At 42.1% G+C, this 27797-nt stretch overlaps 1 protein-coding gene across 2 annotated transcripts; it reads left to right on the top strand.

Moving 5' to 3' along the window:
* Positions 1–104: 104 nt before the first annotated feature.
* Positions 105–27769, top strand: prkdc (protein kinase, DNA-activated, catalytic subunit). 2 transcript variants are annotated; one of them, XM_076138054.1, is made up of 86 exons: positions 105–332; positions 877–953; positions 1038–1142; positions 1260–1334; positions 1498–1606; positions 1707–1819; positions 1974–2073; positions 2244–2299; positions 2411–2441; positions 2520–2677; positions 2815–2961; positions 3100–3264; positions 3377–3545; positions 3750–3799; positions 3935–4054; positions 4294–4443; positions 4599–4711; positions 4862–5021; positions 5173–5259; positions 5384–5503; positions 5704–5857; positions 6075–6184; positions 6342–6429; positions 6519–6682; positions 6836–6988; positions 7130–7237; positions 7476–7702; positions 7812–7906; positions 8263–8365; positions 8496–8629; positions 8866–9096; positions 9263–9504; positions 9592–9800; positions 9876–10008; positions 10209–10367; positions 10476–10679; positions 10795–10983; positions 11127–11231; positions 11332–11499; positions 11762–11889; positions 11992–12199; positions 12419–12597; positions 12698–12866; positions 13037–13102; positions 13189–13252; positions 13352–13500; positions 13607–13747; positions 13894–14013; positions 14141–14284; positions 14431–14582; positions 14876–15007; positions 15095–15206; positions 15426–15547; positions 15704–15853; positions 16156–16329; positions 16448–16546; positions 16738–16948; positions 17128–17302; positions 17388–17591; positions 17901–18013; positions 18180–18311; positions 18776–18955; positions 19274–19482; positions 19637–19775; positions 19908–20096; positions 20182–20406; positions 20525–20633; positions 20827–20929; positions 21017–21179; positions 21293–21467; positions 21756–21949; positions 22210–22393; positions 22657–22808; positions 23389–23600; positions 23836–23923; positions 24009–24152; positions 24287–24491; positions 24576–24643; positions 24745–24965; positions 25110–25202; positions 25498–25581; positions 25684–25755; positions 25833–26034; positions 26178–26366; positions 26535–26674; positions 26893–27769. In XM_076138054.1, the coding sequence occupies exons 1-86, from the start codon at positions 167–169 to the stop codon at positions 27095–27097; spliced, it is 12336 nt and encodes a 4111-aa protein (XP_075994169.1). In that variant the 5' UTR covers positions 105–166; the 3' UTR covers positions 27098–27769. The 2 variants fall into 2 exon arrangements, with proteins under 2 accessions (XP_075994169.1, XP_075994168.1); XM_076138053.1 differs by having other exon boundaries at positions 17898–18013.
* Positions 27770–27797: the final 28 nt, after the last annotated feature.

Raw genomic sequence — 27797 nt, 5'->3', positions numbered from 1 at the left:
AACAGCTGAAGTCATTCCGGGACTTTCATCCGGGCTTTTATTTTGATAGAGCCGTCACCGCTACATCCTGAAGTATGCTAAGTGGCTAAATGTTGTGAGTTTACCAGAGGAGGGAAAGTACGGCGGTGTCTGTGATGCTAGTTTAGCTGAAGCTAAGTCTGCAGCTATGGCTTCCTCCAGCAGCAACACTGTGGGAGGAATTCACGGGCTTCTTCTGAAACTGCACGAGTCGCTTTCAGACGCAGACAGCCGCGGTGCAGCGCTGAGATGTCACGACATTATCGGTGATTTGGCACAGGAATGCTTGCTGACACCAACCGAGAATGAGCTTGGTAAGACTTTATAAGAACGCCCGCCAAGCGTCACACTCTATGGGTCCAAAGTGACCATTAAGACTTCGACATTTATGCTTCAATACGTCTTAGTATTGTATTTTAAATCTCCTAAAAGTTAACTTAAAATAGCTTATCAATCTAAATGAGCTGTTTATCAATTCGGCGTGCGTTAAATAACAAACATTACTCATTATAATAGCATTTTCAACTGTTGTTGACTTCTTATCTCTTCCGCCTGAATGTTTTAGTGGGCGGGACGCAGTCAGAACAACAAAATCTGACATTTTAACCATGTGAGTCCGAATGAATCAATATCGGTCATTGGTGTCATAATAGAGAGAAAAGGCGTGAATTCCATTTGAGTGGAGGGTTGTAAATAAACAGCAACAAGTTCGTATATTGTAACTTCGCGTTTTATGGTTGGAATTGTTCCATTTCATTGTTTCAACGGCTACAAAAATAACAATGTTAAATACTGCATACTGTTTATGTAGTATGATCATTTCCTTCTAATTGTATCTCTGCATCTTCCATCTTATAGCTTTACAGACATCACTCTTGTTCTCCAATGAATATGGACTGCTCAGCTTCCTTAGGAAATCCCTGCCATCAGAAGAGGTTTGTACAAAGGAACAAAAAATAAAGAACAATAATGTAATAATCTGAAAAGCTGTTAATGTGCCAAATGTGTGTTTGTTCCAGCTCCGGGACACTCGAGCTGAGATCTTGTGTTTCTTGGAAAAATTCTTGGATAGGGTTTCTCCGAAAGTCAAAGGTTGGGAGAAGTCTTATGCCATTGATATACGGGTAAGTTAAGTCTGGGTGTTGCTGCCACATTGAACACTTGAGCCTGGATCAAGTTAAACCTGAACCTCAACCTTGCTTGACTTACTTGACTTACTTGATAGTTCTCTTTTTATGCAGAACACATGCATGGCGGTGTATACAAAGGAAAAAGGAGCCAAATGCAGGACCCCAGTGCTGGAGCTCCTTATTAAGGTTGGGTTTTACTTTCATCACCATTGGCAAATTAGCTGTACTCGAGAATTCCCATGAAATTGTTTAAATCATAAATCTTAAACTAAAGCAACTGCACAATTTCAGAAATTCCTACAGCTATTTCTGTTGCTTGCACCTCATTCTAATGAAATGATTTCTCTAGGTTCTTCAAGTCACAAAAGCATCCAGTGTTACGGCAGACTTGAGAATCTGTGAGCTGTTCAACAAATTTTACAGTGAGCTGTGTCAGAAGAGCAAGTTACCAGATTCCGGTGAGTTCTCCAAATCGAGGTTTGGCTCCACATTCGAATTATACAAACTCTACTGAAGCATCTAACATCTCTTTTTTTTTGTTTGTTACTCTCATAATAGTCCTTGGTAAAATCTACGAGTTACTGGGAGTTCTTGCAGAGGTCCATCCCAGTGAGATGGTCAACAACTCTGACAAACTGTACAGAGCCTATCTTGGAGAGCTGAAGGAGCAGGTATGTTCTACAGATGATAAGACATGGAAGATAGATACATCTGACTCAGACGAATGTGATGATTTTTTTGTTGTTTTTTTAATTGTTTAGACATGGATAGATACTGGATATGAAAATGTGTTCACTTGTGGTGTGTACTCCATTGCTGCTTTAGATGACCTCTTTAACAAGGGAACCAAAACTCTTTGTTGTGGCTGGATGTTTGAGAGGAATCACTTCTCTTATGGTCAACTTCACTAAAACAATGGAAGAAGGTGTGTGTGTGTGTGTGTGTGTGTGTGTGTGTGTGTGTGTGTGTGTGTGTGTACTTTTGTGATGAATGTGATGTATCTTCATATTTCAAACGTGTACTTCTGTGTATTACGTACATTCTTAATTTTTGATGTATGACTGCATGACTGGCTTGTGTCTCCCACTTGGGCAGATCCAGCAACATGTAAGGAAATATTCCAGTATGCACTGAAGGCAGTTAGTCCCCAGGTAAACATCCTTACAAGCTTGCAGTGAAAGACCCCAAACACTTACAAACACCATGATCTATACCTTATCCATATTACTCATGTAATGTCTTGTTTTTTGTTTTTGGTGTAGATGGAAATGAGCCGCTATGCTGTCACATATGGTACGTTTTGACATTTACATCGAAAACTGAAAAGGAAAGCTTCGAGTAAATTAATTTTCTCTCTCTTTCCTTTAACAGCTGGACTCAGATTAATTGGCAAACATGCAAGCCAGTTCAGCAACTGCCTCATGGACCACCACAGAGGTCTGTTTGACGTCATGTCCAGGCTCTGTGGACACATCAATGCAGAGATGAAGAGGACAAGCTACTACGCTCTTGAGGCCTTCCTCAAACAGGTAATCATTTCAAGGCTTTCCGACCATGCAGGCAACCATACAGATCAGTTAGGAGTGTTTATCACCCAATGAACCTGCTTGTGATTCATTTGTGTTCATGGAGATTGAACCATCATGCCATTGATGATCATTCACAGGTTGCAGTGCTGGTGGCAGAGAATATTGAGGAGCACAAAGACAAGCTGAAGTTCTTCATGCAAAAGTTCTATGCCATTATTAAGACCATGGACTCGACACACAAGGAACTATCCATTGCAATTCGAGGATATGGATTCTTTGCAGCTGTATGTTTGTGTTTATTTATCTGCTTTAATTGCAGTTTCCAAGTCAAAAGCTTATTGAACTACATCTTTAGCCACATGATATCTGGACTAATGATGTGTTTCATGTGTCAAGTTGCAATTTTTGTTGTTTCTTTCAAGCCATGCAAGAAGGTTCGCCCCCAAGATGTGGACTTAATGTATACAGAGCTGATGCAGCGCTGTAAACAGATGTACCTGACCGAGTCTGATGGGGAGGATGACAGTTTCTACCAGCTGCCCAGCTTCTTGGACGCTATAGCCAGTGTCATCATTCACCTGGATAAGGTAAAGGAGAGATCTGAGAGAGGACGTAGTGGTGAGGTGTCTGTAGAATTGCCATGTTTGATAGTTATCTGAAAGGCAATTTTAACAACTGCTTTGTATTGACCGCCCTCAGATCCCAGAAGTGTACACGCCACTCCTGGAGCGTCTCCTGGTTGTGCAGATTGACAGATTCCCTCAGTACAGTGAGAAAGTGCAGGGCACTTGTTGTCGGTCCATCCTTAAAGTGCTGGTGGCCGTTGCCTCTAAGGGACCTGTGCTGTGGAGCTTTATTAGCTCTGTGGGTAAGTTCAGCATGGAAACAGTTGTCTAAAAATTTGACTTACTGTGTTTTCCCAACTTGTGTTTGTTCTGCAATACAGGCAGAATATGTGAAAATACTAAACCTGAAGTTCAGTGGCATTGTCAAAGAAATGGAGAAAGGGTGACATCCCAGTACTGGCTCTGAGTAAAATGAGATTATGTTTCTTGTTATGTTACTCTTTCAGTGCACCAGGGCTTGATTCGTGTCTGTTCAAAACCCATCGTGCTTCCTGAGGTCAGACTCTCTTGCTCTCTTTTTTAAAATCTTATTATTGAGTCTGACTCCCACCTTTTTAAGTCAGAAATGTTTGTTTTTTATTGTGGCAATGGACAGAATAGCATCTCAGGTTTGCTGTGTTTCTTTCCCCAGGACAAAAGAACTGGGAATGGTGAGGGTTCCTCACAAGTTCGCACTGGGAAGTGGAAGGTTCCGTCTAGTCAGGACTACCTGGCCCTGTACAAAAGCCTTCTTGACTGTGATATGTTGAAGGTACAAGTATGTTGTTGTTTAAACCCTCACACATAGGGATGCTTGATCTCTGAGTAAGGGTGTGACGGTGTGACGTCATAAAAGAGTAGGGTAGAGCTGAGATTGCTTCAGTGTTCAGTTTAGTTCAACAAGAGAACAATTTACCTTAGCGTACAGGCAATTTCAGATGTAAGACATTTAAGTGGGCACTTTAAGTTACTTTCCTTTGTTTTTGTGCCACCGTTCCCACACTCTTCCAGGATTCAGGATTTTTGGATGGGGCTTTTAAAAGTCAGAACTCTGCTCTGGTGTCTTTGAGTCGTCTTCTTTACGATGAGGTGGTGAAATCAATTCTCAAGATTGTGGAAAAGTTGGACCTGTCTGTGGAGAAAGTCACACCTGCAGAGGAGGTAAGGTCTCAGGTGTCTGTTCGCCTGACTACAACAGGTTTGGGCATAGAAATGATGTAATTGGCAGTTTCAGTCTGGTCAAATTCAAATTTCTTTCTTTCCGTTGAACCGTAACCCAGCACACTTGCTTTTTTGCTCTCACTCGCTTGTTTCAGGCTCCAGATAATGTGCCAGATGTTGTCCTGCCGTCGTCGGATCCCACAGCTCATCTAGTGCCCAATAAGATCAAAGATTTCACCGCCTTTATCAACCTGGTTGACTTTTGCAGGTAATGGAGCCGTAGCACTCACACCCTCCTAGCCTTAAACAAAACTCTAAGATTCCTCCTATCTGTCATACTTGTTCGAGTCCCACATCAACCTCATCAGGCAGCTTTATAATGTCATCTTTATTCTTTCATCCTTTCCTGTCACTGCAGTGAGCTGTTGCTGAATAAACATGTGGAGTGTCTTCAGCCTTGGATGTATCCTTTAAGTCACGAGCTGATCCTCCACTCCATAAGGAATCCACTGGTCAGTGGCTTTTACAAGCTGCTTTCTGTCACCATGAAAATTGGCAAGAAGATCAAGTACTTCCAGGTAATATCCCACCACCATTCACACACTCTTGTGTTTGTAAAATCCTGTAATTTGGGTGTGGGAAGTCACAGAATGAGTTGACTGACTGGCATAGAGTGCAAGATTCATACTGAATGAATGAATATAAAATACAATCTGTTGTTCTGGACAGGGAGTTGGTCTCAGAAGCTCTAAATCCCCTGAGAGTGACACGATGAAGAATGCCTGTTTTGCGCTATTCTGCAAGTTTGGAAAAGAGGTAACGGCTCTTTACTGTATTTGCTCGAAATGCTGCACTTATTTGTGCTATAATAATGTGCTGAAATACAGAGCATTATTGATGCATGTAATATGAAGGGGATCTCAATGGTGTTTGTGTTTAGGTCTGTGTGAGAATGAAGCAGTACAAAGATGAGCTGCTAGCATCGTGCTTGGCATTTGTCCTCTCTCTGCACCATAACATAGTCGCTCTGGATATCAAAGCCTACTGTCCTGCTCTTGAGGTTTGACATTTTCATTTGTTTCATCACAGTATTTTTGATTCAGAAACACATCAATGTTTGTCAGATTTTCATGGATGATAACGTTTTAAAGCTCAAACTGAATTTAAAAACATAGCTTCTTTAGTGAATTGCTTTTGTGTTTGATTGTTTAACGTTTGACCTTTCTCCTAATATGTGTCTGTGTACAAATGGGCATCTAGGCGGCTCTGAAGTTGGGTCTGAGCCATGTTCCTCTGGCCAACATAGCCCTGGATGCTCTGGAGGACTGGTCCTCCAACATTGCTTCGGAGACTATGCAGCCCTGCTACAAGTCCATCCTTCCTCTGCTGGATGGATTCCTTAAAGCTCCCTCCAGTAAGCTTCAATATGACTTAATTATCACTAAACATCATTTGGCAAACTGGTGAATGATTTCAGGCCCATTTGTGAGTACCTGTTATGGACTAGTACGTTACAAATGGTACCCCATGGTTTACTGTATACAATTCTCAATTTGTTGCAATTTGTCATTGTGCTGAACTTTCCCACGATGGCATCACTTATTTATTATTATGACTGTGTTTTGATTTAGACAAGGATGACAGCAGCTGGGAAGTGATGGCTTCTACATCTTCAGGAAATGCAAAAGGATACGGCCGAGTGATGAAGAGGCTCTTGAAGCAATCCAAACAGCTTACCATGGTAACGGATGAAAGGAGGTTAATGTATTGGCTCCAGTTCAGTCAGTGGCATTCAGTCTGGACATCTGAGATCTGAGTAGAGAGTAGTGTTCATACTACTAACATCATGAGTTCCTATAGTTAAGCCTTCTACATGCAATATCTCAATCTGATTACAGGAAGATTCTCCTGTTGTCCTGGTGAGACTCAGGGTTGTGAAGCTCCTAGGTCATCTGGGAGGAAAGCTGAACAGAAACCTGGTAACTGGTAAGGACCTGCCGTGTTTTTTCTGTTTATCTGGACATTTGGGGTATTTGTACCTATAGCTGCTCTCACCTGATTGTGTTTTGGATTAGTTGTCTCACCAGAGGAGATGATGAAGAAATTTGTTGCCTGGGATTCTGAGAAAAGACTCAGCTTTCCTGTGCCTTTCACCGATATGAAGCCAGTCATCTACCTGGACCCGTTTCTGCCTCGCATCAGTGAACTCGCTCTGTCTACAAGTGACAGACAAACCAAAGTACGCCATGACACGTTTACCACCAAGTCAAAGTTTCCTTCCTTGCCTTTCACACAGAATTAATAACATGATGGTGCATATTATCGGTTTGTTCTAAATGCCCCTTAATAATCTTTCAAGGAAAATCTAAATCTTGTAATTGTCTTGATACAGGTAGCAGCCTGTGAGCTGCTCCACAGCTTAGTGATCTACATGGTTGGGAAGAGTGCTCAGATGGTAGAGGGGGAGAAGACCTTACCGCCTATGTACAAGCTGCACAAGAGGCTATTTCCTGTCCTACTGCGTCTGGCCTGTGATGTTGATCAGGTCAGTGCAGACTGAAAAGAATCATTTGTTATTATTTCTTATTTATTTCTAGAAAAGAAGCTTATTAGGCTGCACAGGGCCATAAGAACAGAATTATAGCAGCAGGAAAATGTCATCTCTGCATTGTTTTGAAATGTCCAGGTGACCAGACAGCTCTTTGAACCACTGGTGATGCAGCTGATCCACTGGTTCACAAGCAACAAGAGGTTTGAGAGCCAGGATACAGTCGCTGTTTTAGAGGCCATTCTGGTAAGTTTCCCTGTTTATGAGGGGCTCTCTCATAAACACAAATTCTGCATGAAGATGAGTGAAAGAACAGACTATGCTATTGAGATCATGCACATACACTGAAAACCACACACCAGACCTCAGTGAAGAACCTCTTATAATGCAGTTCCTGGCATTCAGATCTCATTATTCTGCATTACGGATATGCAGAAATGACCTTATTCCCTTTCCGTCATTCGGTTGGGTTGTTTCTCCCCAGGATGGTGTGGTTGACCCCACGGATTGCACGCTCAGAGACTTCTGTGGCCGTTGCATTGAAGAGTTTGTTAAATGGTCGATCAAACAAACCACCCCAAAACAACAAGAGAAGAGCCCCACTAATATGAAGTCATTGTTTAAGCGCATTTACAGCTTGGCTCTCCACCCTAATGGCTTCAAAAGATTGGGTGCTGCCCTGGCATTCAATAGTATCTACAGACAATTCAGGTATGAGTCTTGATTTCCCACTGTATCCATGTGCCACAGTAGTTTCATGACACAATATACAGTATATGTGTGTGTGACAGTTCTGTTTGTGTTGTGGTTGTCTTTGCAGGGAGGAGAATTCCTTGGTGGAACAATTTGTGTTTGAGTTGCTTGTGGTATTTGTTGAAAGTCTGGCTCTTGCACACTCGGATGAGAGATCTTTGGGTAATTGTTCTGTTTTAACTTGATGGATTGCATTGACTGATCTTCATATTATCTGTGTCTTCATATCACACAAATGGAAGGGGACAGAATTAATATGATCAATAAGCCCTACAGGTAGATGGGTCATTACAGTTAAAGAGCATCATTTATTACATGTGTTTTTTGTATTGATTCTTCAGGGACATTAATTGGTATAACCACTAGGGAATATATGAATGTACATGTATACATTTATGTTTCTCTTTACATTAAAGCCAAATAATGTCTTTTTCAAAGGAAATGAAGGTTTTACAATTTTTTCTTTGTGCGTACAGTTTGTCACCTTCTTATATTGTTGATTTTGTTTACGTCGTCAGGCACAGTACAGCAGAGTGGCAGTGCTATTGATCACCTGAAGAGAATCATAAAGCACAAAGCCCCGAGCCTCAATCAGCACAATGCCAAGACGCGCATCCCAAGGTTGGTACCTGATCTTAGTACATGCATGTGAAAAGGTTTGTGATTGCACATTTTGTTACTCAACTCTTATAGTTTGGAAGTTGGTAAGACGTCATCATTTTTAAGTGTTTCACATTTTCTTTTCTTAAAGGGGATTTCCTCCTGGTGAAAAGCTGTGTCTGTCAGATGTGGCTTCATGGCTTCTGGAACAATGTGGCCGACCACAGACTGAGTGCCGCCACAAATGCTTGGAACTCTTCTATGAGTTCCTTCCTCTCCTACCAGGTGAGCAGTCAGATTTATACACAGTATAAAAGCCTTGTGAAACTGTTCATACTTATTACACTGTTAAACTAAGGGGGGTGCTTAAAAACTATGTAAAGTACTCAAACTATATTTTGAGTTTGTGTCTGTGTATCCAATATTTATGTTCATTTGAAACTCAACAGAATCAAATCCATGAAATCATCAATAAGTGAAATAAAAATGTTGACCTGTTCCTGTGCATAAACTAAACATAGGAAAGAAATCTCCGACCCAGTGGTTGGATGGGATGCTGAAGGATCATGGTTCATGCTTCTTGGTGTCACGGATTGAGGGCGGAGGCCTCCATACCCAGCCCACTCTCAGGGATGTGGGGTGCCGTTTCAGTGTCACTGCCACTCTGCAGTGGATGGACCTGCTGCTGGCAGCCTTGGACAGCTACAACACTTTCATTGGCTTACACATAATCAAGATCCATCACATGCTTAGTAAGTCCTATGTATAAAGTTACTACTGTATTATTTTATTTGTAGATATACTGTTCACTGTTTCCCATAGCAGGCCCAGGTTTAACAGCTGACATCATACCATTCTGCAGTTCAAAATGTAATATTGCTATTGATTGCTTTATTGTTTTTTCTTTCCGTTTCCTAGGCACCAAAGAGCAGTCAAAGTTTCTGAAGGCCACAAGTTTCTTTTTGACAAAGCTGGCAATGCACGGGCTGAAAGCAGCAGAAAGCAGTTTCCTTCTCAGTGAGGCCAACTCGCCTGAGAACAGCTCCCACTTCAGCCCGAGAGAGGTGGAGCAGTACAACTACAGCAAGTGCACCATCGTTGTTCGCCTGCTGGAGTTTGTGACCATGATTCTTGTCAAAGGAGACCAAGAATTTTGCAAGGTAATTTGGAGTATTGACAATAAATCAGGGCTCTTCTCAATCAAAGTTGTTCTCCCCTCACCATTTCCAACTTTTTTGTTTTAATAGTATCTGGAAGAAGATGTTTTTGACTCAGTGTTTTTTGAGTTGACAACACTGGTGGTGTGTGAACCATCAGCTGTGGGCTTCAACATGGCAGATCTAGAGGTGATGAAGAATCTACCAGAGGTGTGTGTTCCTCTACTAAAGGCCCTGCTGGCCTCACCTTACCGCACTCGTCTTGAAAGCAGCCTGCGGACACGGATTTCACGCAGATGGTATGTTGATCATCTGGATACGTTTATTTTCAATGGCATTACTGTGCTTATATTTGTTTATTTATTGACCCTAAGTGTCGAGGAGTTGTGTTCTCTGGACCTCTACCATTCTGGCACCCTGAGCAGTCATAACCAGATGGAAATGGTTCTGTCTGCCTGTAAGCAGATCCATAAAGCTGGTTTCCTGAGCTCAATTCTGGACAGCCAGGTATTTGTAACAGGTCCACATTAACAGCTTGACTCTGCATCTACTTGCCCAAATATGCACTGTAAGACAGCTTGTAATGAACTGGAAATATAGACACATTTCTATCAAGATGTCTGGCCTTCAATAAAGGATGCAATAATACAATTTCCATGTCAAACTCATCTTGATTTTTTCTTTTCATTAATGTCTTTATGATGAAGGATTCAATCTATGCCAAAGCCCTTGGGTCCAGGCTTCTCATGACAGTGTATAAAGGCATTGCACCCGGAGAGGACAGGAAGGCACTTCCATCCTTGGACATAAATAGAAAGAGGCTAGCAGACGGCCTGCTTCAGCTCGCCTTTTCGCTCAGTCAACAAGTCAGTGTTGCCTTTCAATTTAGATTGGATGAAATCAGATGAAACTTGAACTGTCCCTGTGGTTATTTTTGATTGACCTCTTCTCTTGTATGTCATTGTTTGTCACAGAGTGAGCAGCTAGTGGATTTGCTGTTGAACACCATCATGCTTTCTGTACCAATATCTGGGAGTCACAGCCAAAACCTATTGAGTTTCTCCCATGGAGAGTACTTCTACAGCCTCTTCCAAGCAACTGTCAACACTGAGCTGCTCAAAAGTCTGGACATCACAGTGCCATGCCTCATGACGGCTGCATCTCACAACCCCAGCATGGTAGATGCTTCTATCTCTCTCTCTCTCTTTCCCTTAAAGAAATTAAAGTATTGTTTAAGATCTGCAGGTGTATAAGTTGTAAATGTCTTTTTTTCTTCTTCTTATTTTCCCTCAGGTCAGTGTGTTGCTGAATGGCATGCTGGACCACAGCTTTAGAGAGCGCTCTATAAGAAAGACTCAGGGAAGTCAGCTGGTGGAAGAGGTGCTAAAAAGGTGGAAGTGTCTGCAGTCATGGTGGGAAGGACTCTCTTCCACTCCAGAGAGCAAAACTGCAATTCTTCTGCTGCTCTCCAAACTCTTACAGGTATATTGAAGTTACCACAGCAACTTCTGTTAATTTCAGTAACTACAAGCTCTGACTGCAGGTTGGCGTGGTTTACGTTTAATGGTGATCAAATTTCAAGTTCTATAATTTCGCTTTATCCCATGTTTGCCTTCTCTCTGCAGATTGACTCCACTGTGTGCTCCAATGTCAGCCACGAAGCTTTCAGACATGTGTTTTCTACTTTCACTACACTGCTGGTTGACATGAAGTTACCATTGAATCTGAAGGTAGGTTTGAGAGTTACAGCAAGATGTATACACATATTTTGTAATCCTGTTGTTGTTGAGCGGTGGAGAGTTCTCTAATCAAATGATCTTGTCTGTTCAGAGTCAGGCTCTGTTGGTGTTGCCCTTCTTCACCACTCTCCCAGAGGAACCGCTGGCTGAGCTGCAGTCGGCCCTTGAGTCCCTGGTCGCCTCCCACTTCCCCATGCAGTCTGATGAGTTCGCTAAGGGTTCGCTTCAACGCAACAACTACATGGACTGTATCCGAAAGGTGATATCAGCATTTCAGGATGACAAAATCACATCAGACATGCTTTGTAGATTGAACCACAGCTGCAACCAGTGAAACCCACAAATAAAAGGAAATTATTATTTGATAGAACAAGTAGATGTACCGCTTTGGTCTTCCAGGTACAGGTAATGTAACCGGCCAATGAGAGGCTTGGATTTGATGTAAAAACATTGTTACCAGGTTTGGTGTTGCGTGAGTTGTACCTTACAATGACAATCAAAGCTACCCATCTTTCTTTCAGCTCCTTGATGCGCTTGAGCTTTCCCAGAGTCCACTGCTGCTCAAACTACTGGCAGGGATTCTGTGTCGAGATAAAAAGCACATCATGGAGGAGCACTTCCAAACCTGTTTCCAAAGAATTGCCAAACGGTTAGTAAAGCCTTCATGCTCATCCTTCACTGGAGTGGGTCAGTTATAGCTATTGATTGCTTTAAGAGCTGCTTATTGTTGTGTTTGTCAATGTCTGATTAGATCAAGCAATGAGCGACAGCAGCAGCTACTGTGTGCGGTGTACGGGGCGATTCAGCACGGCGACAGACCAGTGAGCTCCATGCTGCAGGCCATGATGGAGAGAGTTCTGCTGCCTCTTGCCTCTCACTGCAGCCCCAAAGCCCTGAATGACTTCTTTGTTGCTAATATCTCAGACATAGTCACTTTACTGCTCTCTCGCTTCACCAAGGTGAAATTTGAAACTTCTATTTTGACATAAATCAGTTTATCTTGTGTTTATGTTATGCACATTTATGTAGCTATCAAATCCTTGTTCCTGTTTACCCTTAAAATCAGATAAATGATTTATAAATGAGTTGCTTGGTATTGATAAAGTTGTGAAACTGTCATGGAGATATGTAATATAAATGCATTGGTACAAATTAGATCTTGTTCTTACCATTTTCAGTCCAGTGAAGCCACATTTGAGATCCAGTTGATGAAGAAAAACGGTTGCTACAAGCTGATGGAGCTCCTTTATTCCCGGCTTCCCAAAGAGGAGGTTTATTCCAAGGAGTCCTGCATTAACCAGGCTTACTGTCGTTCAGAGAAAACAGAGGGGAACGAGTTGTCTAAGACCTTAATCAAGTACGACTCCACAACCCTGTAAAAGTCGAGAGGTAGTAGCATTGCAGTGGCGGGAACTTTTCTTCATTCAAGTGTCCCCGCCCCCCCCGCCCTCCCTTAGGTCTTGTCATGAGGCCTTCACAGAGAACATGGCGGGTGAGAATCAGCTCATTGAATTGAGGAGGCTGTTCCACTGCGCCGCATACAACTGTGCCATTGCTGTCATCAGCTGCAGCTTCAATGAGCCCAAATTCTACCAGGGCTTCCTCTTCAGTGAGAAACCGGAGAAGGTGCGTTGGCGACATCCAAGAATTCATATAATCTATTCCAGAACTGCAGATATCAGGAGTTTATTCTTACGGGTTTCAAGTTTTCCAATCAATAAAAAGAGCGGTGGGGCTGTATTTGGTAACTGGAGAACTTAACAGCAAAACATTACAAATTGTGTTTTCTTGTACAGAATCAGTTCATTTTGGAGAATCTCATCAATGCTGAAAGGACTTACAACTTCCCAGTTGAAATTGAGGTAGGTTTTTGATTGTTTAAGTGTGTGTTGTTTAACTGTTATTTACAATCGTCGCTCATTGATCTATGTTATTTTTATTAATGGAGGTTGCTCTTGAGAGAAAGAAGAAATACATCATGATACGACAAGAAGTGAGCGGGGAGAGTGGAGGTATTAGCTGCTCAGTCATCCTTTTAGTTTTGGGATTTGACCCTATTTGTTAGTGTTGATGATGTTTTGTTGATGAGATTTGTGTGATGTGTTCTGCAGAGCTGCCAGTCTACCTGTCCTCCCAGTCTTATATGGCCGACAGCAGCCTGAGTGAGGAGATGAGTCAGTTTGATTTCTCCACTGGCGTCCAGAGCTTCTCCTTCAGCTCCCAAAACCCAGAGGGACACAGACGTACTGTGGCAAAAAGAGTTAGTCGTGTCATCTTCAAATACATTTATAAACTAGATACAATATCATCCGCACTGGGGTTTGTTGTGTTTTGTTTTAAGAGAGAGCCTCTTGTTGTGTTTGCAGGAGACGGAGGAGACGGTTCTCTCCCAGGATGCAATGGTGGATCTGGAAATGGATGAGCTGAATCAACATGAATGCATGGTAACGATGACTGCTCTCATCGGACACATGCAAAGGAACAATATAACGCCCAACATAGAGAAGGTAGGTAGTGCTGATGTCATTCATCACCATCGTGTCTGGATGCAGACATACTGTATGTTGTCTGTGAGACCTGCATAGATTGATATGTCAGTGATTTAGTCCCTTGATTGGCCCTCAAAATCCTTTCTCCCATCTCGTCTAAACAGGGAAATGTGCCGAGTGAACTTCCTCCATGGATGAAGTTTCTTCATGGAAAACTAATGAACCCAGCAACACCTTTGAATATTCGATTGTTCATTTCAAAGCTGATTATCAACACAGAGGAGGTGAATACTTTCCTCTCATCCATTCCTGTCCAACTATTTATACCACGACATGCTATTATTGTCTTTAAGATTAAATACATGCAGTGATATTTTTGATGGCGTTTGACTATGTGCTGTTTCGTTCCAGGTTTTCCAGCCCTATGCCAAACATTGGCTTGGACCACTGCTGCAGCTCGTCGTCTGTGAGAACAACGGAGGACACGGCATCCACTTTATGGTGGTGGACATTGTGGTCACTGTTCTCTCCTGGACAAATTTGGCCAATCCAAAGGTTGCTAATATCAAGTATTTCATGTATTTTACTCTCCTATATCCATGCTTTTGGTTTGACCAATTACAAATGAAATATATAAGCACATGAAAACATAAATGGAGCACGAGTGGACTGTCACCGCTCGGCTGTATTTCTCCTCTCAGGGTAACCCCAGAGATGAAGTGCTTGCCAACCGGCTGTTGGAGTTCCTGATGAAGAACAGCTTCCACCCCAAGAGAGCTGTTTTCCGCCACAACCTGGAAATCATTCGCACTATGGTGGAGTGTTGGAAAGACTGTCTGCATGTGCCTTACAGGTTTGTGTTTCTCCCTAAATGTAGCACAGGAGGGATTTCACTTGAATGTCGGTGTAAGACATAAGTTTATATGTCTGCTGTCCATTTTCTTGGGGAAAATCTCCTTTTCACAGTTCCAGTAGATGCGGATGTTATGGATATTCTCCAATTATATTTATCTATTTAGCCACGATCAAATTTAACCAAAGAATGAATTTAAATTTGTGGTAAAACATTTGTCATGGCCATTCAGACTTTATGAAGAAATCTTAAGTTTTATGGTTGAAACTTCATCTGTGTTCTTGTCCTTGTAGTCTGATATACGAGCGCTTCCGTAGCAGCGACCCAAACAGTAAAGACAACTCTGTGGGACTTCAGCTGTTAGGAATCATCCTTGCCAACAGCCTCCCTGCATACGATGGCTCATGCGACATTGAATATGAGAGGTAAACTTTGTTCTGTTTGAGTGATGCTGCACCTCATTCTTGCTACGAAAGGATTCACCATTTCTTTGTGTTGGTATGTGTGTTTAGGTACATACAGGCTCTTGCCAACAACCTCTCCTTCGTAAGGTACAAAGAGATCTATGCTGCCGCTGCTGAGATCATTGGCCTCATCCTGAAGAACATGACTGAAGTGGACAATGTATGAGCCTCTCCCCAGTTTGCCTGCTTTAAAGTTACACTTCAGATCCATGTGTTTGACTCGAACTCAAAGGAAGGAGTTTAGAGAAGAACATGATTTTAAACTTGTTTCAATTCCATTTTCTCCAAATGCTTATTCTGAAGTATTATTGTGTTTCATGTTATTGGAGTAATTCGGTCTCATGTAATTTTCTTCTTCTGTCTTTCATTGTCGTTTCAGCATAGTGAACTTTTCAATCTTGCTGCAAGTAAGATAACAAATTTGAAGAAAAAAGACATGGATGACAAATTCATTATTTGCTTGAGCAAAGTGTCTAAGCACTTTCCTCCATTTATGGATCGGTAAGTTAATAGTTTTTCCCCATTTACATTTGGTGTTTGTTTTTCTCCTGCAGTAGAAATAATAATCAGCTAAATACATCTAAGCTTAAGGTTTAACCTAAACTTGTCTAGTATTCGCACATCTGCATTTTTATTTAAATATTTCTGTTTTCTTAGGTTTGTCAACCATGTGTTCCATCTCCTGCCAAAGTTGCATGGCATGTTGAAGACTCACTGTCTGGAGTGTGTTCTGAGCCGAGCTGATGTCATTCCGGACATATTTTTGCAGCTGATAACCAAAGGATTCATCCAGACGATGAGCCATCGGTAACCTCTACTTAGCCTTCCCTGTGATACTCGGGTCATGGTGTAATCTGTTTGGATTGTGTAGATCTGCCTCCTCATTGATTTGTACTTGAATTCACTAATTTCACATAGCATTCCAATCTGCTGGATTGCTATGTTTGACTTAATTTGATTGTAGAACTTCAAATATAATAAATTAAAAGAGATTTCATGTGATGGGCATTTCCAATTTAGGTTACAAATATTGTTGTGGCCTAAATATGTAAATGTAAAATAACAGTTAAATACATTTATTTAAGACGCTATCATTTCTCTGCACTCAGGGACGAATCAAGACAGAGAGTGTGTTTAGATATCATCCACAAGATTATCGCCCACCTGACGCCACCTCAGCTCCAGGAGCTCCTGGGAGCTGTGACTGCATTCGTCTCCCATCCTTCACCAGTGTGTAAAGAGAGGATGTATGATATCCTCATGTGGATCCAGGATAACTACAGGTGAGTCCATCCTGACTGTTTCACATTTACATTGCTGGTTAGGGTCACTGGACTGTATTGTTCAAACATTTTGTTGTCAGTATTGTTCAGGGCTACATGATGTGTGTCTTTCTTCCAGTGATGCAGAGAGCATGGCTGACAACACCTCACTAGAGGTTTTGAATGCAGCTAAAGAAACTCTACTTCAGGGATTGTCTGACGAAAACCAAGGCTTGCAGTAAGTACACAAGGAGGTCCGTCTTCCCAATTAAATCAAACCTCTGTTGTTTCATTCACTATTAATCTGAAAACTAAACAAGTACCATTGTAAGGAAAGTTTGAGATGTTATTTTTTAGATAAACCCTTTCTCCCATGCAGAATGATCAGTCTGTATGAAGTTGTATTCACTATTCTGTTCCTGTTTTCAGGCTTTATGTGCGCAACTTCTGGAGTCAGGAAAAACGTCTTCCCACCGCAACTCTGGAGCGAATGTTGATGGTTCTTGGCTCTCTTTACTCGTGTCAAATAGAAAGGTGTTTCTTAAGTTTGGCTACCAATCTGCTGCTGGAAATGACCAGCCAGAGTCCAGACTTCAAAAGGAACGTGTTTGAGTATCCACTATCCGAGTGTACCTTCCAGGTCAGTACATGTCTGAAGCAGCTCTTTTCTCTTGCCGCCCTCTTCTCCACGTGTCAATTAAACAATCTGAGAATGTATTAACAGAACGAGCAGACTGGCAACAACAAAACAACAACTTGCTCACAAAACTTTTATGTAATGTAAATGTAACAATGCTTTTTGCCTGGTTAATTTTCTAGGACTACGTCATCGATTCTAACTGGCGCTTTAGAAGTACAGTGATGACGCCTATGTTTGTGGAAACCCAAAGCTCTCAAGTCCCAGGAAGCCTGGCTGCAACCCAGCCAGGAACCATAAAGGGGAAGCTCCGGGCCACTCAGACTACCCTCGAGTTCACCCAAACCCAGACAACAGGTACCATTCAAATCCGATGTCCTGGTACCAGTGGAAATAATAGAAATCTAATTTGTTCAGATATATTAACCATGTTTTTCTACAGGTCGACGCACAGCATACAACTGGCTGACAGGCAGCAGTGTGGACACACTAGCAGAATACACACCTGGCTCTGAATCTATGTCCTCCCTGTTGGTATTTGATAAGAAAGCCGAGAGGAAAGTCACAGCGAGGAGGCCGATGGGAGAGGGCTTTGGTATGAGGCGTCTCACTGCCAGTAACGATGAGGTGGACAGTCGCAGTAGAGGTCAGTCTCAGAGGACGCACACACCAAGCTTGTTTACTGTCATTTAATGGTTATCTGATTGTTAATAAATGTTCCAGGTGATAAAGGATAAGGTGACAGTTCTGCTGCAGTGCTCCATTTATCCCAGTTGCTGCATATTTACAATTCCAATTCTCTTCAATCTGAAATTCTGTCTGTAAAATCCCCGACACAACAATTTCTAAGTTCTTGTCCGTCCCTCATATTTGTAACATGTTCTGTACAGCCACTTAGAATTAGAAAGCTTGTGGTAATGTGATGATATCTTCTTTGTCCATATGTCAACAGCAGAAAATGAGCAACGTGCTAACATCCTAAGACTGAGGCGCAGATTCCTCAAGGATCAAGAGAAAGTCAGCTTGGGTTTTGCAAAAATGGAGATCCAACAGCAGAGACACAAAAAGGTATCCAAGTCTTCAGTACCTCAGCTGCAGTTTATTATATATATATATATATATATATAGGTTTCGTATTGATCAGTGTACATTCAGGTGTTTGACATATGGGTTGATTTTAACAGCAGTGTCTCTTGATGTTAAATATGTATCTTTTTTCTTTGGTGTCCCACAGGAAGAAAAAGCAGATCAGAGGTTGAGGAAGGAGGCTCAGGTGACTTTGTACCGTAGTTATCGAGTTGGAGACTTTCCAGACATCCAGATTCCATACAGCAGCCTCATCACTCCTCTGCAGGCTCTGGCTCAGGTTGGAGTGCCACCCTCCGTATGCTCTACATGTTGACCAACTTGGCCAGTCAATCTTTATGCTGATAATATTTGTTATATACATTATAGAATTGTTCAATTAAACTGGCTATATACTGTATGTGAAGCCCATAAACTGTCCTGACATTATGTTTTACTTATAGCTGTGTATTGTAGCTTTTTCTCTGGGATTGAAAATGTTAAAACATCCCTTTGCCTCCTATAGTTCTGGCAAAAACACTGTGTGGCCAACTGTTGCTGTTTGGTCATTTTCCTGGCTGTTGGCCTTCAAATATGTGCGTCAGACTCTAATATAGTACAGCTTGTCTGGCTGACAATAGATTCTGATTTATTTCAAAGTCTGGCATTATTTACTTCCAAAACGATGTTGACCTTGTAAATATACAAAGCAGAGTGTTGTATTTAATCTAGTAAACAGGTTTTTTTCTGTATGTGATCCCTCAGAGAGACCCAATTCTAGCCAAACAGCTGTTCAGCTCTCTGTTTGCTGGAATCCTCCAAGAAATGGAAAGTCACAGATCAGCTACAGAGAGCCAGAGGGTTAAAGAAGAGCTCCGAGGCAATATGAATACATTCATGAGCAAGAGTACACTCTTTTTCCCTCCATTTGTGGCATGTGTGCAGGTAAGATCCACAAAATACATTTGGCAAGGTCTTGCATTGGCAGAAATTCAGTAAAAAGGAGTGTCTGTACAAACTAAACTGCATGCATCTGTATTCATGTGTCCATGTTTGAGAGCACAGTCTGATTTATAGCTGACAACACCTGCTTCATCTTTGACTGTCAGAGTTTCCCTCCAGCAATCAAATACAAACTTTCTGTGATAATCAACGTTAGTCTGTAGAATCCTGCTTAGTTTTATACCATAATTATTGTAAAAAGTAATGACAAAAGGTAGAAACCTGAAGATTTGAGTAGTAATTTGCTGGTTTCTTTGTTAGGACATGTGCTTCCAACATAAGGAGCTGCTGCATCTCAACCCAGCATTTGTCAGCTCCAGTTGCCAGATGAGTCTGCAACAGCCATCAGGCATCCTGCTGCTTGAGGAGAGTTTGCTGCATGCAAGTGGCCACGATGAACCGGCAGCCAAACGATCGCGAGGGCGTAAGGAAATCCCCCCAGACACTAATAAATGGATCCAACTTGCAAGGTATTTCAGTGTAACTCATCTGCCAAATGGAATACAACTGGTTTACTGGTTTCTGTCATAATGTAGACATTAACAAAATGTTACAAATGTCCAATCAAGTCACTTTACTGTAACTGTTTTATTAAGTATTGTGCTGCACGTTATGTTTCCTCAGCCTTTACAGATCTTTGGAGGATTATGATGTCGTTCGTGGCATCTTTGGTGGTAAAGTTGGGACCAAATTGATAACCTGTGCAGCACTTCAAGCTGAAGCCAACACTGACTTTGCAGAGGCTGTGAAACTTTACGATGAGGTATAAACAGGCTCTGGTCATTCCTATGATTTATTAGCACAAGATGAAATCATGCTATACATGGATTAGTGAGGCTGTGTGTGTAGGACTGACGAGGATGAGACACATGCTTTATGTTTTCTAACCTGGCAGGCTCTGAATGCTGATGATTGGGATGATGGGGAGCCCACTGACGCTGAGAAGGACTTCTGGGAAATTGCTTCTATGGATGCTTACAATCAGTTGACCGAGTGGAAGTCTCTGCAGTACTGTTCGACTCTCAATATTGATGAGAACGCCCCACCCAACCTAGAGAGGATGTGGTCAGAGCCCTTGTACCAGGTAATAGAAATGACCTTTGACAAAACCATGGAACAGGAAAATGTACGGGGGCATTGCTAACACGAATCATGTTTGTTTATGCCAGACAATGTACCTGCCGCACATGATTCGCAGCATGTTGAAGCAGCTACAGCTGGGGGAGCGGGACCAGACTCTTCTCAGCTTCATCGACAAAGCCATGAGGGTGGAGGAGCGTAAAACACTGCTAGAAAGTCAATACAGCCAGGAGCTCAGCTTGCTCTACATCCTGCAGGAGGATTACGACCGTGCAAAATACTACACCAACTACGCCATGGAGCTCTTTATGCGGGTGCAATATCAAGCTTTCATTGTTTTTTGCAATACCTGAACATCAGGACTAAGTATAGTTTTTGATTGATTTAAGTGGGCCAGTCATAATCACTCCTTAATCTCTCCACCTAATGCAGAATTACTCCAGTGTGGATACGCTATTGACTCAAAGTCGCCTTACCATCCTACAATCTGTCCAGGCCTTGACTGAGATCCAGGACTTCCTGCTGTTCATCAAAGGAGAGGGTGGGTGAAGCAGCTCCACGCTACATGGAGCGAAGTGAAGAGATCATATTGTATATTTACTGCCTTTGCTTGCTTTTGTTTGATTTATGAATGAATTTAGTTGTTTATGATCACACACTGTCCTCACTGTATCACCCTTACTGTTGTCTCACTCTCAGTCCTGCTTCTTTTTTTATTGTCTTTTATTCTTTAGTGTCTCTGACCTCCCTCAAGAGGCTAATCAGGTTATGGACTGACAGCTACCCTGACGCGAAAGTGGATCCGGTGAATGTATGGGACGATATCGTCACATCCCGGTAAGAGGGACATTTTGCTCGCTCATCTTTAAAAAGGTCAAATTCATCCACTGTGACGCAGACTCTGATTTGACCACTGCGTTTCAGATGTTTTTTCCTGGACAAGATCAGGGACAAGCTGAGGAGCCATGCTTCCAGTGACGGTATGGAGGTGGATGGTTCAGATGACCCGATGAAGGAAGTGGATACATTAGTAAATGAATGCAAGTTCAACATGAAGCTTCAGATGGCTGACAGCGCATGGAAGCAGGTGAGATAACAATACAAGCTGTCGTTGTTTTGATCCTGCTTTTGCGATTTCTCACACATTTACCACAACGTTGACTTTATGCAGTGAATAAGATTTGATTTGATTTCTTTCAGAATAACTTTCCTGTTGCCACCAAGCTACTGAAGGAATTACACAGAGAAGTCAAACCACAGAGGCACTTGTTGCAGCAGTGGGTCCACAGTTTTAGCCGATTCAGCCATAAGCGATGCCAGAGCCAGGGTCCTGTGGAGCAGATCGGTGCAATGCTGAAGACAATCCCGCTTCTTGGTAAGCGAGGACTTCAGCAGTACATTAAGAGGAGGACTCCACACACTGCAAACATCAAATTAAGTTTATTGGCCTCGGGGAGCATTGATCAGCCCAGTGGTTGCCTGCATAATGCCATTTTTTTCATTGTTGTGTTATATGTTTGTATTTATTTCTAACAAATGAAACCCCTGAGAGCATTTTTACTCAAATAACAAAAAGATATTTTCCCCTCGAACCTCCAGAATTGATAGTGAGACGTTCTGAGCGCAAATGTGACAGCAGCTGCTCTTCCTTTCCTCTCTGCAGAGGATTTTCAGGCTGATTGTCAGACTGCCTCGGCCAAAATATTCAGATCCCAGAAGATACTCCAGGGTACATCATTCCACATCCTGGCCGCAGCTGTAAGCAGAAGCCCCTCACTGCTGGGAAGCATTGGAGCTGAGAAAGCAGAAAGACTTGTAAATCTTTCAGGAGCTCCTTGGCCAGCTGCAAATCCAAAGGTACTCTACTTGCCGTTTAATCTTTACGCTAATATGCTTGTTTATTCAACCTGCTGTCTGAGTTGAGCAGGTGGTAAGGGTTTTGTTTAACTGCCTAATGGCTGTGCAGTGGATTTAAAGTGGGTGATAGTGCTGCACATCACAGCAGTTAACCTGACCTCTGGGATTGATATTTTTAAATCAGAAAGCGCTGTACTTGCAAGATCAACAGACAGAGCTTAAAGCATTTTGCCACTCACGATTAGCCATCTATCCCATAGGAAGTGGAAATGGGGTTGCAGTTACGAGCTCTCAAGTTGCTGAGCGAAGCTGGCAGAAAGGCCGACCAAGAGCTTCAGTCTTACACTCCAGACTGTGTGGAAGCCAGCAGCATCATAGAGACGTACATGGCTTTGGCTAATTTCTGTGATAAACGACTACGGGAAGAGGAACAATGTGATAAAGGTGAATAGTCTTTGCAATGAATGACATGAATTTGCTTTCTTGGGCCTGCTTTTGACCTATGACCCTGCTGTTCCGATCCTACCTCTTCAAACCGTTTCCATCTCGTGCATCTACATTACATTACTAATACTCCACCATACTCCACCATGTATTAGAAATGAAGAAATGATGATGAAATAATTATTCACACCAACAAATACATAGGATACAAATTACTGAACAACTTTGTCAGTGAGTCAATGCCGGTTTGTGTTTTCTTCCAGTAAGCGAAGCTGCGGATCTGCCTGTTCATGTAGTGGAGAGCATGTTCAAAGCACTGAAGATGAACTCTGAGGAAGCTCGTCTGAGGTTCCCTCGTCTGCTGCAGATAATTGAGCTGTACCCGTCTGAGACACTGGACATCATGACAAAAGAGGTCAGTGTTCTAAAACACACAGTGTGTCCAATAGTGCTGGGTGCCAGAAGGCCATAAAACAACTGTTAAGTTTTGTCGTCAATTTGCTTCCGTACTTTCTGTAGTTAATTTACAGTATACATGATTATAAGGTAGTAAATAGAAATGTCTCTTTGTCCTATGACAATTGCCAATGGAATAGACAGAATTACTAATGGAATTCAGCATACATGGAAATTTAGTCATTTTTGGTTCAGTGCCACATTTCTGCCTACAATAAGTGCCTTTTTGTTGTATTCAGCTTTATATCTTCACTCTGGTCGAGGAGGAAATTTGGAAAGTCCCCACAGGGAATTTGATAACATGGAACACATTTTTCAGTCACTGATATTACTTTGCTCTGGTGAACCGCTGGACAACATTTGCCAGCCTGTTGACATCATGAGATTACATTTACCCTTTGAAGCCGCGACACACTCCTTAGTTTATAAAGTCATCAATTCACTGAAAAGGTGGAGAGATGCGTTTTGATGTAATGCACTGGAATGCGTATCTCTGCTTTTCCTTGTAAATGTTGACACTGGTGTCTGTCTATGCGTAGATGACGACAATCCCATGCTGGATGCTGATTGGCTGGATCAGTCAAATGGCCGCCCTTTTGGACAAACCGGAAGCCGTGGCAGTGCAGCCCTGCATTCGTAACATCGCAACGTATTACCCTCAAGCACTGGTTTATGCCGTCATGATCAGCAGCGAGAGTTACCAGTTTGAAGACTCAACTACTGGACAGGAGCAGGAGGAATTTGTCAACAGGTCTATGTCCTCTTCAGTCTTCACAGTTGCTTGATCTTTAATGAGCTCAAACCAGAACCTTCCGGTATTTCACTCAAAAGGTTTAAGGCTTGGCAGAGGGAAGAATCCAACTTGAGCATGGAGCAGATGGCACTTATCAATACTTTTGTCAATGTCTTCCCAAAGTAATACACCGATCTCAAAACAAAGTAACATTTTCAGGCATAAGGTTTACACATATTGTTTGCGTTAACAGACTCATCAGCATGCTGGACAGTGACGGAGTTGTGAAGAAGTTTGTGGATGCACTGCAGCAACTTACAAACCCTGACATGATGTTTAAGGTAGTGTTCACATTTTCAGACATGGTCTCCTTTTTTTGTGAACGTCTTTGATTACAGTTTTGATTTGTTTTTTTTCCCCGCACAGGATTGGTGGGATGATGTGAAAAATGAATTGGAAAAGCCCACTTTTGACGAGAAGAGGATGGGCTGCATTTACGATGAGATGCGCAGTTTGCTGGGAGATCAAAGCAAACAGGGCCATGGAGCATTCCGCAAGAAATTTATCAAGGCTAGTAGTTTACTTACTTAATTCTAAGTGATGATGTACCTATTTTAGATTTCTGTGTTTCTGAAGACGCACATATGGCCTTATCCAGATGCAGCTGTTCTCTAATATAGATGCCATTTTTCTTTATTCAACAGAAATTTGCTAACGATGTGGAAAAGCTGCTGGGACCTAAAGGCAGCAAACTGTTTAGGAATAAGAAGCAAAAGCGTTTTTTGCAGGAAGTGGAGGAGTTGGTCAAATCCATGCGTGACTTTCAGAAGGCACCTGGGAACCTGAAGGAATATTCCCCCTGGCTGAGTGGATTTAAAGCGGATGTCTTCGGTGAGCTGGAGATCCCAGGTCAGTCCACAAACATGCCTGTTGGAAATGTTCTAGCCTTTTAATCTATTCTGTTCATCAGATGTTTTCCCCTTCTTTTTTCAGGACAGTATGACGGTAGATCCAAACCTTTGCCAGAGTATCATGCAAAGATAACAGGGTTTGATGAGAGGGTATGCTACATATATGAAATAGATCAACTCAGATTGAATAACAGATCAGCTTTACTTCCGTCTCCATGAGTCAGCCAGTGACCTGTGCTTGCTCCCTACAGGTGAAGGTTATGTCCTCCATTCGCCGTCCTAAATGCCTGATCATCCGCGGGGATGATGAGCGAGATCACCCCTTCCTGGTGAAGGGTGGGGAGGACCTTCGGCAGGACCAACGCATCGAGCAGCTCTTTGGCGTCATGAACATTTTGCTGGGTCACGACACGGTCTGCACCCGCAGAGGCCTGCAGCTCCGCACCTATGAAGTCATTCCCATAAACACCAGGTACGGTCTGAGCTTCCACTTAAGCTTGGGAGGATGATGGTTTACATGTTGAAGTAAATGATGATAATGATGTGCAAATATATATTATTGCAACTTGTTTTACCTTTCACTCTGTAAAACTCTTAACACTCTCTCTTATCACAGGCTTGGTCTGATTGAATGGATGGAGAATACCTGCACTCTCAAAGAGTTCCTGTTTGGCAGCATGACAGCGGAGGAACGGAAAGTGGCAGCAAGGTACAGGAATTTTACTGAAAGACTCGAATGGAAACTCAATGTCCAGCTTTGAAAAACTTTATTCCCTCTGAAATTTACTTTGATGTTAATAGATGTACAGGTACTCTTATGTGCAACTTGACTTGACTGAGAAGCCTAAAATATTGGAGCAGTGATTAAATAATTGCATGTGCAAGTATTATCTGTGATTTTATTGATTGATTTTGATTATTTGTAAAGGCAGTTTGTAAATACTTCAGTTATCCTTTTAAATCATTACTTTTACAACATCAAATGATATTTTGCTCTCTTTAAGGCCTGCTGAAGTCTACGGTAACTGGGTCTCAAAATTTGCATCAAGGAATGTTCAAGGGATTGCAGCATATGTTGAGGCTTACAAGTAAGTCCGCTGAACGTTTGTTTAATGTTCATAACCTGTTTCCTAGTCTCGGTTTTGCATTTTCACTCAGCCTGGAGCATTTTTTAACATTTTCTTTTCCAGGAACGCGAGCCGTGCCGATACAGTCAGCAACTTTAGTAAAGTGTCACATCTTGTTCCTGGGGATCTGCTTAAGTATGTTAACTCTCTACATATACAGTAACAAGACTGTCTATTTTTGTTCATGAATAACATAGCCCTTTTTTCTTTAGGAGAGCTTTTCTAAAGATGTGCAACAGTCCAGAGGCCTTCCTTTCCTTACGCTCCCACTTCATCAGCTCGCACGCTCTCCTTTGTGTGAGTCACTGGATTTTAGGTATCGGAGATCGCCACCTTTCCAACTTCATGATCAACATGGAAACAGGTGGAATGATTGGCATCGATTTTGGCCACGCCTTCGGTTCAGCCACGCAGGTTAGTCACGTGCTTGATTGTATGTGCAACAAGGAATGTTTGTTTGTACCCAAAACCAACCAACCAAATTATACTGGCATTCTAACTGTATGACGGTTTTATCTGCAATTTCTGATAGCTTTTCTCTTTGCCTTTCTCCTTAGTTCCTGCCTGTGCCAGAGCTAATGCCTTTTCGGCTGACCCGACAGTTTGTGAACCTGATGCAGCCTCTGAAGGAGTCGGGCTTGATCCAGAGCATCATGGTTCACTCCCTCCGAGCTTACAGGGCAGAGCCAGACCTTCTGCTCAACACCATGGATGTGTTCGTTAAAGAACCCTCGCTTGACTGGAAGGTACCAACCACCCATCTAGTTTGCCTTTCAGGTTCTATAGATACATCGAACTGCGTGTGTCTTATATTATCTTTGGTTTTGTTTCTATACGCTTCTCCTATGCTTCAAAGCTCCTGATGTGTTTGAAAACTGCATAACCCAAATTAAGCTTTTAATATTATTCTGCAGAACTTTGAGCTGAAACAGCTGAAGAAGGGAGGAACGTGGACGGAGTGCGTCAACACGAAAGAAATCAACTGGTATCCCTTACAGAAGGTGAACCTTGCCAGAAGAAAGTTAGAAGGAGCAAATCCTGCTGCTATAACCAGGTATGACATCAGAGGGCAATATAGCAGAATAATACATAAATAATCCACTTACAGAAGACATTATAATACTGTGTTGTGATCCTCAAGTGTGAAAGAAATTGTGGATTAATTATATATTGCTATTTTTCAGGTAATGTAATCTGTCATTCTCATTTCAAGGTTTTCCAGTTATCAGTACCAAACGTTATTGTTGATTTGTCTTTTGTGGCTGTTATCAGCGAGGAGCTGAAGCTGGGCTTTGAGAAGGTCCCGGCCTTCGCAGGGATGCAGACGGTGGTGCTGGGGTCCGAGGAGCACAACATCCGGGCCAAACTTCCAGCTGCAGGTTTGTCAGTGGAGAAGCAGGTGGACTGTCTGCTCGACCAAGCAATGGACCCAAATGTGCTGGGCAGAGTTTGGGCTGGCTGGGAACCCTGGGTATAAGGAAACTCAGTAATCGTCACTAAATTGTCATTCCATATAATTGGACATCTTCTAAAAATATGTGAAATTATATCAGTGACAGGAAGAATTCTTTGATCAAAAAAAAGCGTATTGGGTTTTGCACGTTCATCTGTTACCCTGAGGAATAATCTTCTGTTGAGATATGTTTGTTCCACTATATGTCTCGTCTCCATGTTCAATTAGGATGATTCTTGCACTGCTACTCTGCATTTGAAACGATTGTTTACAGTCATTTACCAATGTGTTGTGAGTTCAATTTGACATTAAAAAAAGGTTAAAGTATCAACAAGTGTGTGGGTGATGCACAAAAGACAGGGACAGCATTGCCATTGAAATTGGAATTTTATTAACTTTAGCCACTCTCAAAATAGCACAGAAGCTCAATGCAGGAAATCTGTATCAGGAAACACAAAGCTGTGGTTACATTACATCAATAAGGAGGTCAATCGTTAGTCAGTCGATATATTCCCACACATTGCTGATTAGATAATATGGTTAGAATAGTTTGCATACATATTTTGGGAGATATTTTGTAAGATTCAAAGCATGTATGTATTTCTCATTCAATAGTGCATTTTTGCTTACAGAGTTAACTTAACTTAATGTTACTACACATTCAATTACAGCCTTAGATTTAGTAATAAGATCCAATTTCTCCCAAACTCTTTGTAGCAACTGA

Source organism: Genypterus blacodes, unplaced genomic scaffold, assembly GCF_046128005.1.
Source record: "Genypterus blacodes isolate CSIRO-AG114 ecotype Tasmania unplaced genomic scaffold, CSIRO-AGI_Gbla_v1 ptg000348l_1, whole genome shotgun sequence".
Taxonomy (NCBI): domain Eukaryota; kingdom Metazoa; phylum Chordata; class Actinopteri; order Ophidiiformes; family Ophidiidae; genus Genypterus; species Genypterus blacodes.
Note: the sequence above shows the minus strand (reverse complement) of the source record. Positions and strands in the feature narration are given on the sequence as shown.

Excerpts from the sequence above, each read along its gene's own strand:
- prkdc (XM_076138053.1), top strand. The coding sequence starts at position 167 with ATGGCTTCCTCCAGCAGCAACACTGTGGGAGGAATTCACGGGCTTCTT. Across the intron at positions 12,598-12,697 it reads TTGTCTAAGACCTTAATCAA|GTCTTGTCATGAGGCCTTCA; the intron begins GTACGACTCCAC and ends GCCCTCCCTTAG. Across the intron at positions 21,180-21,292 it reads CTGACAGCGCATGGAAGCAG|AATAACTTTCCTGTTGCCAC; the intron begins GTGAGATAACAA and ends GATTTCTTTCAG.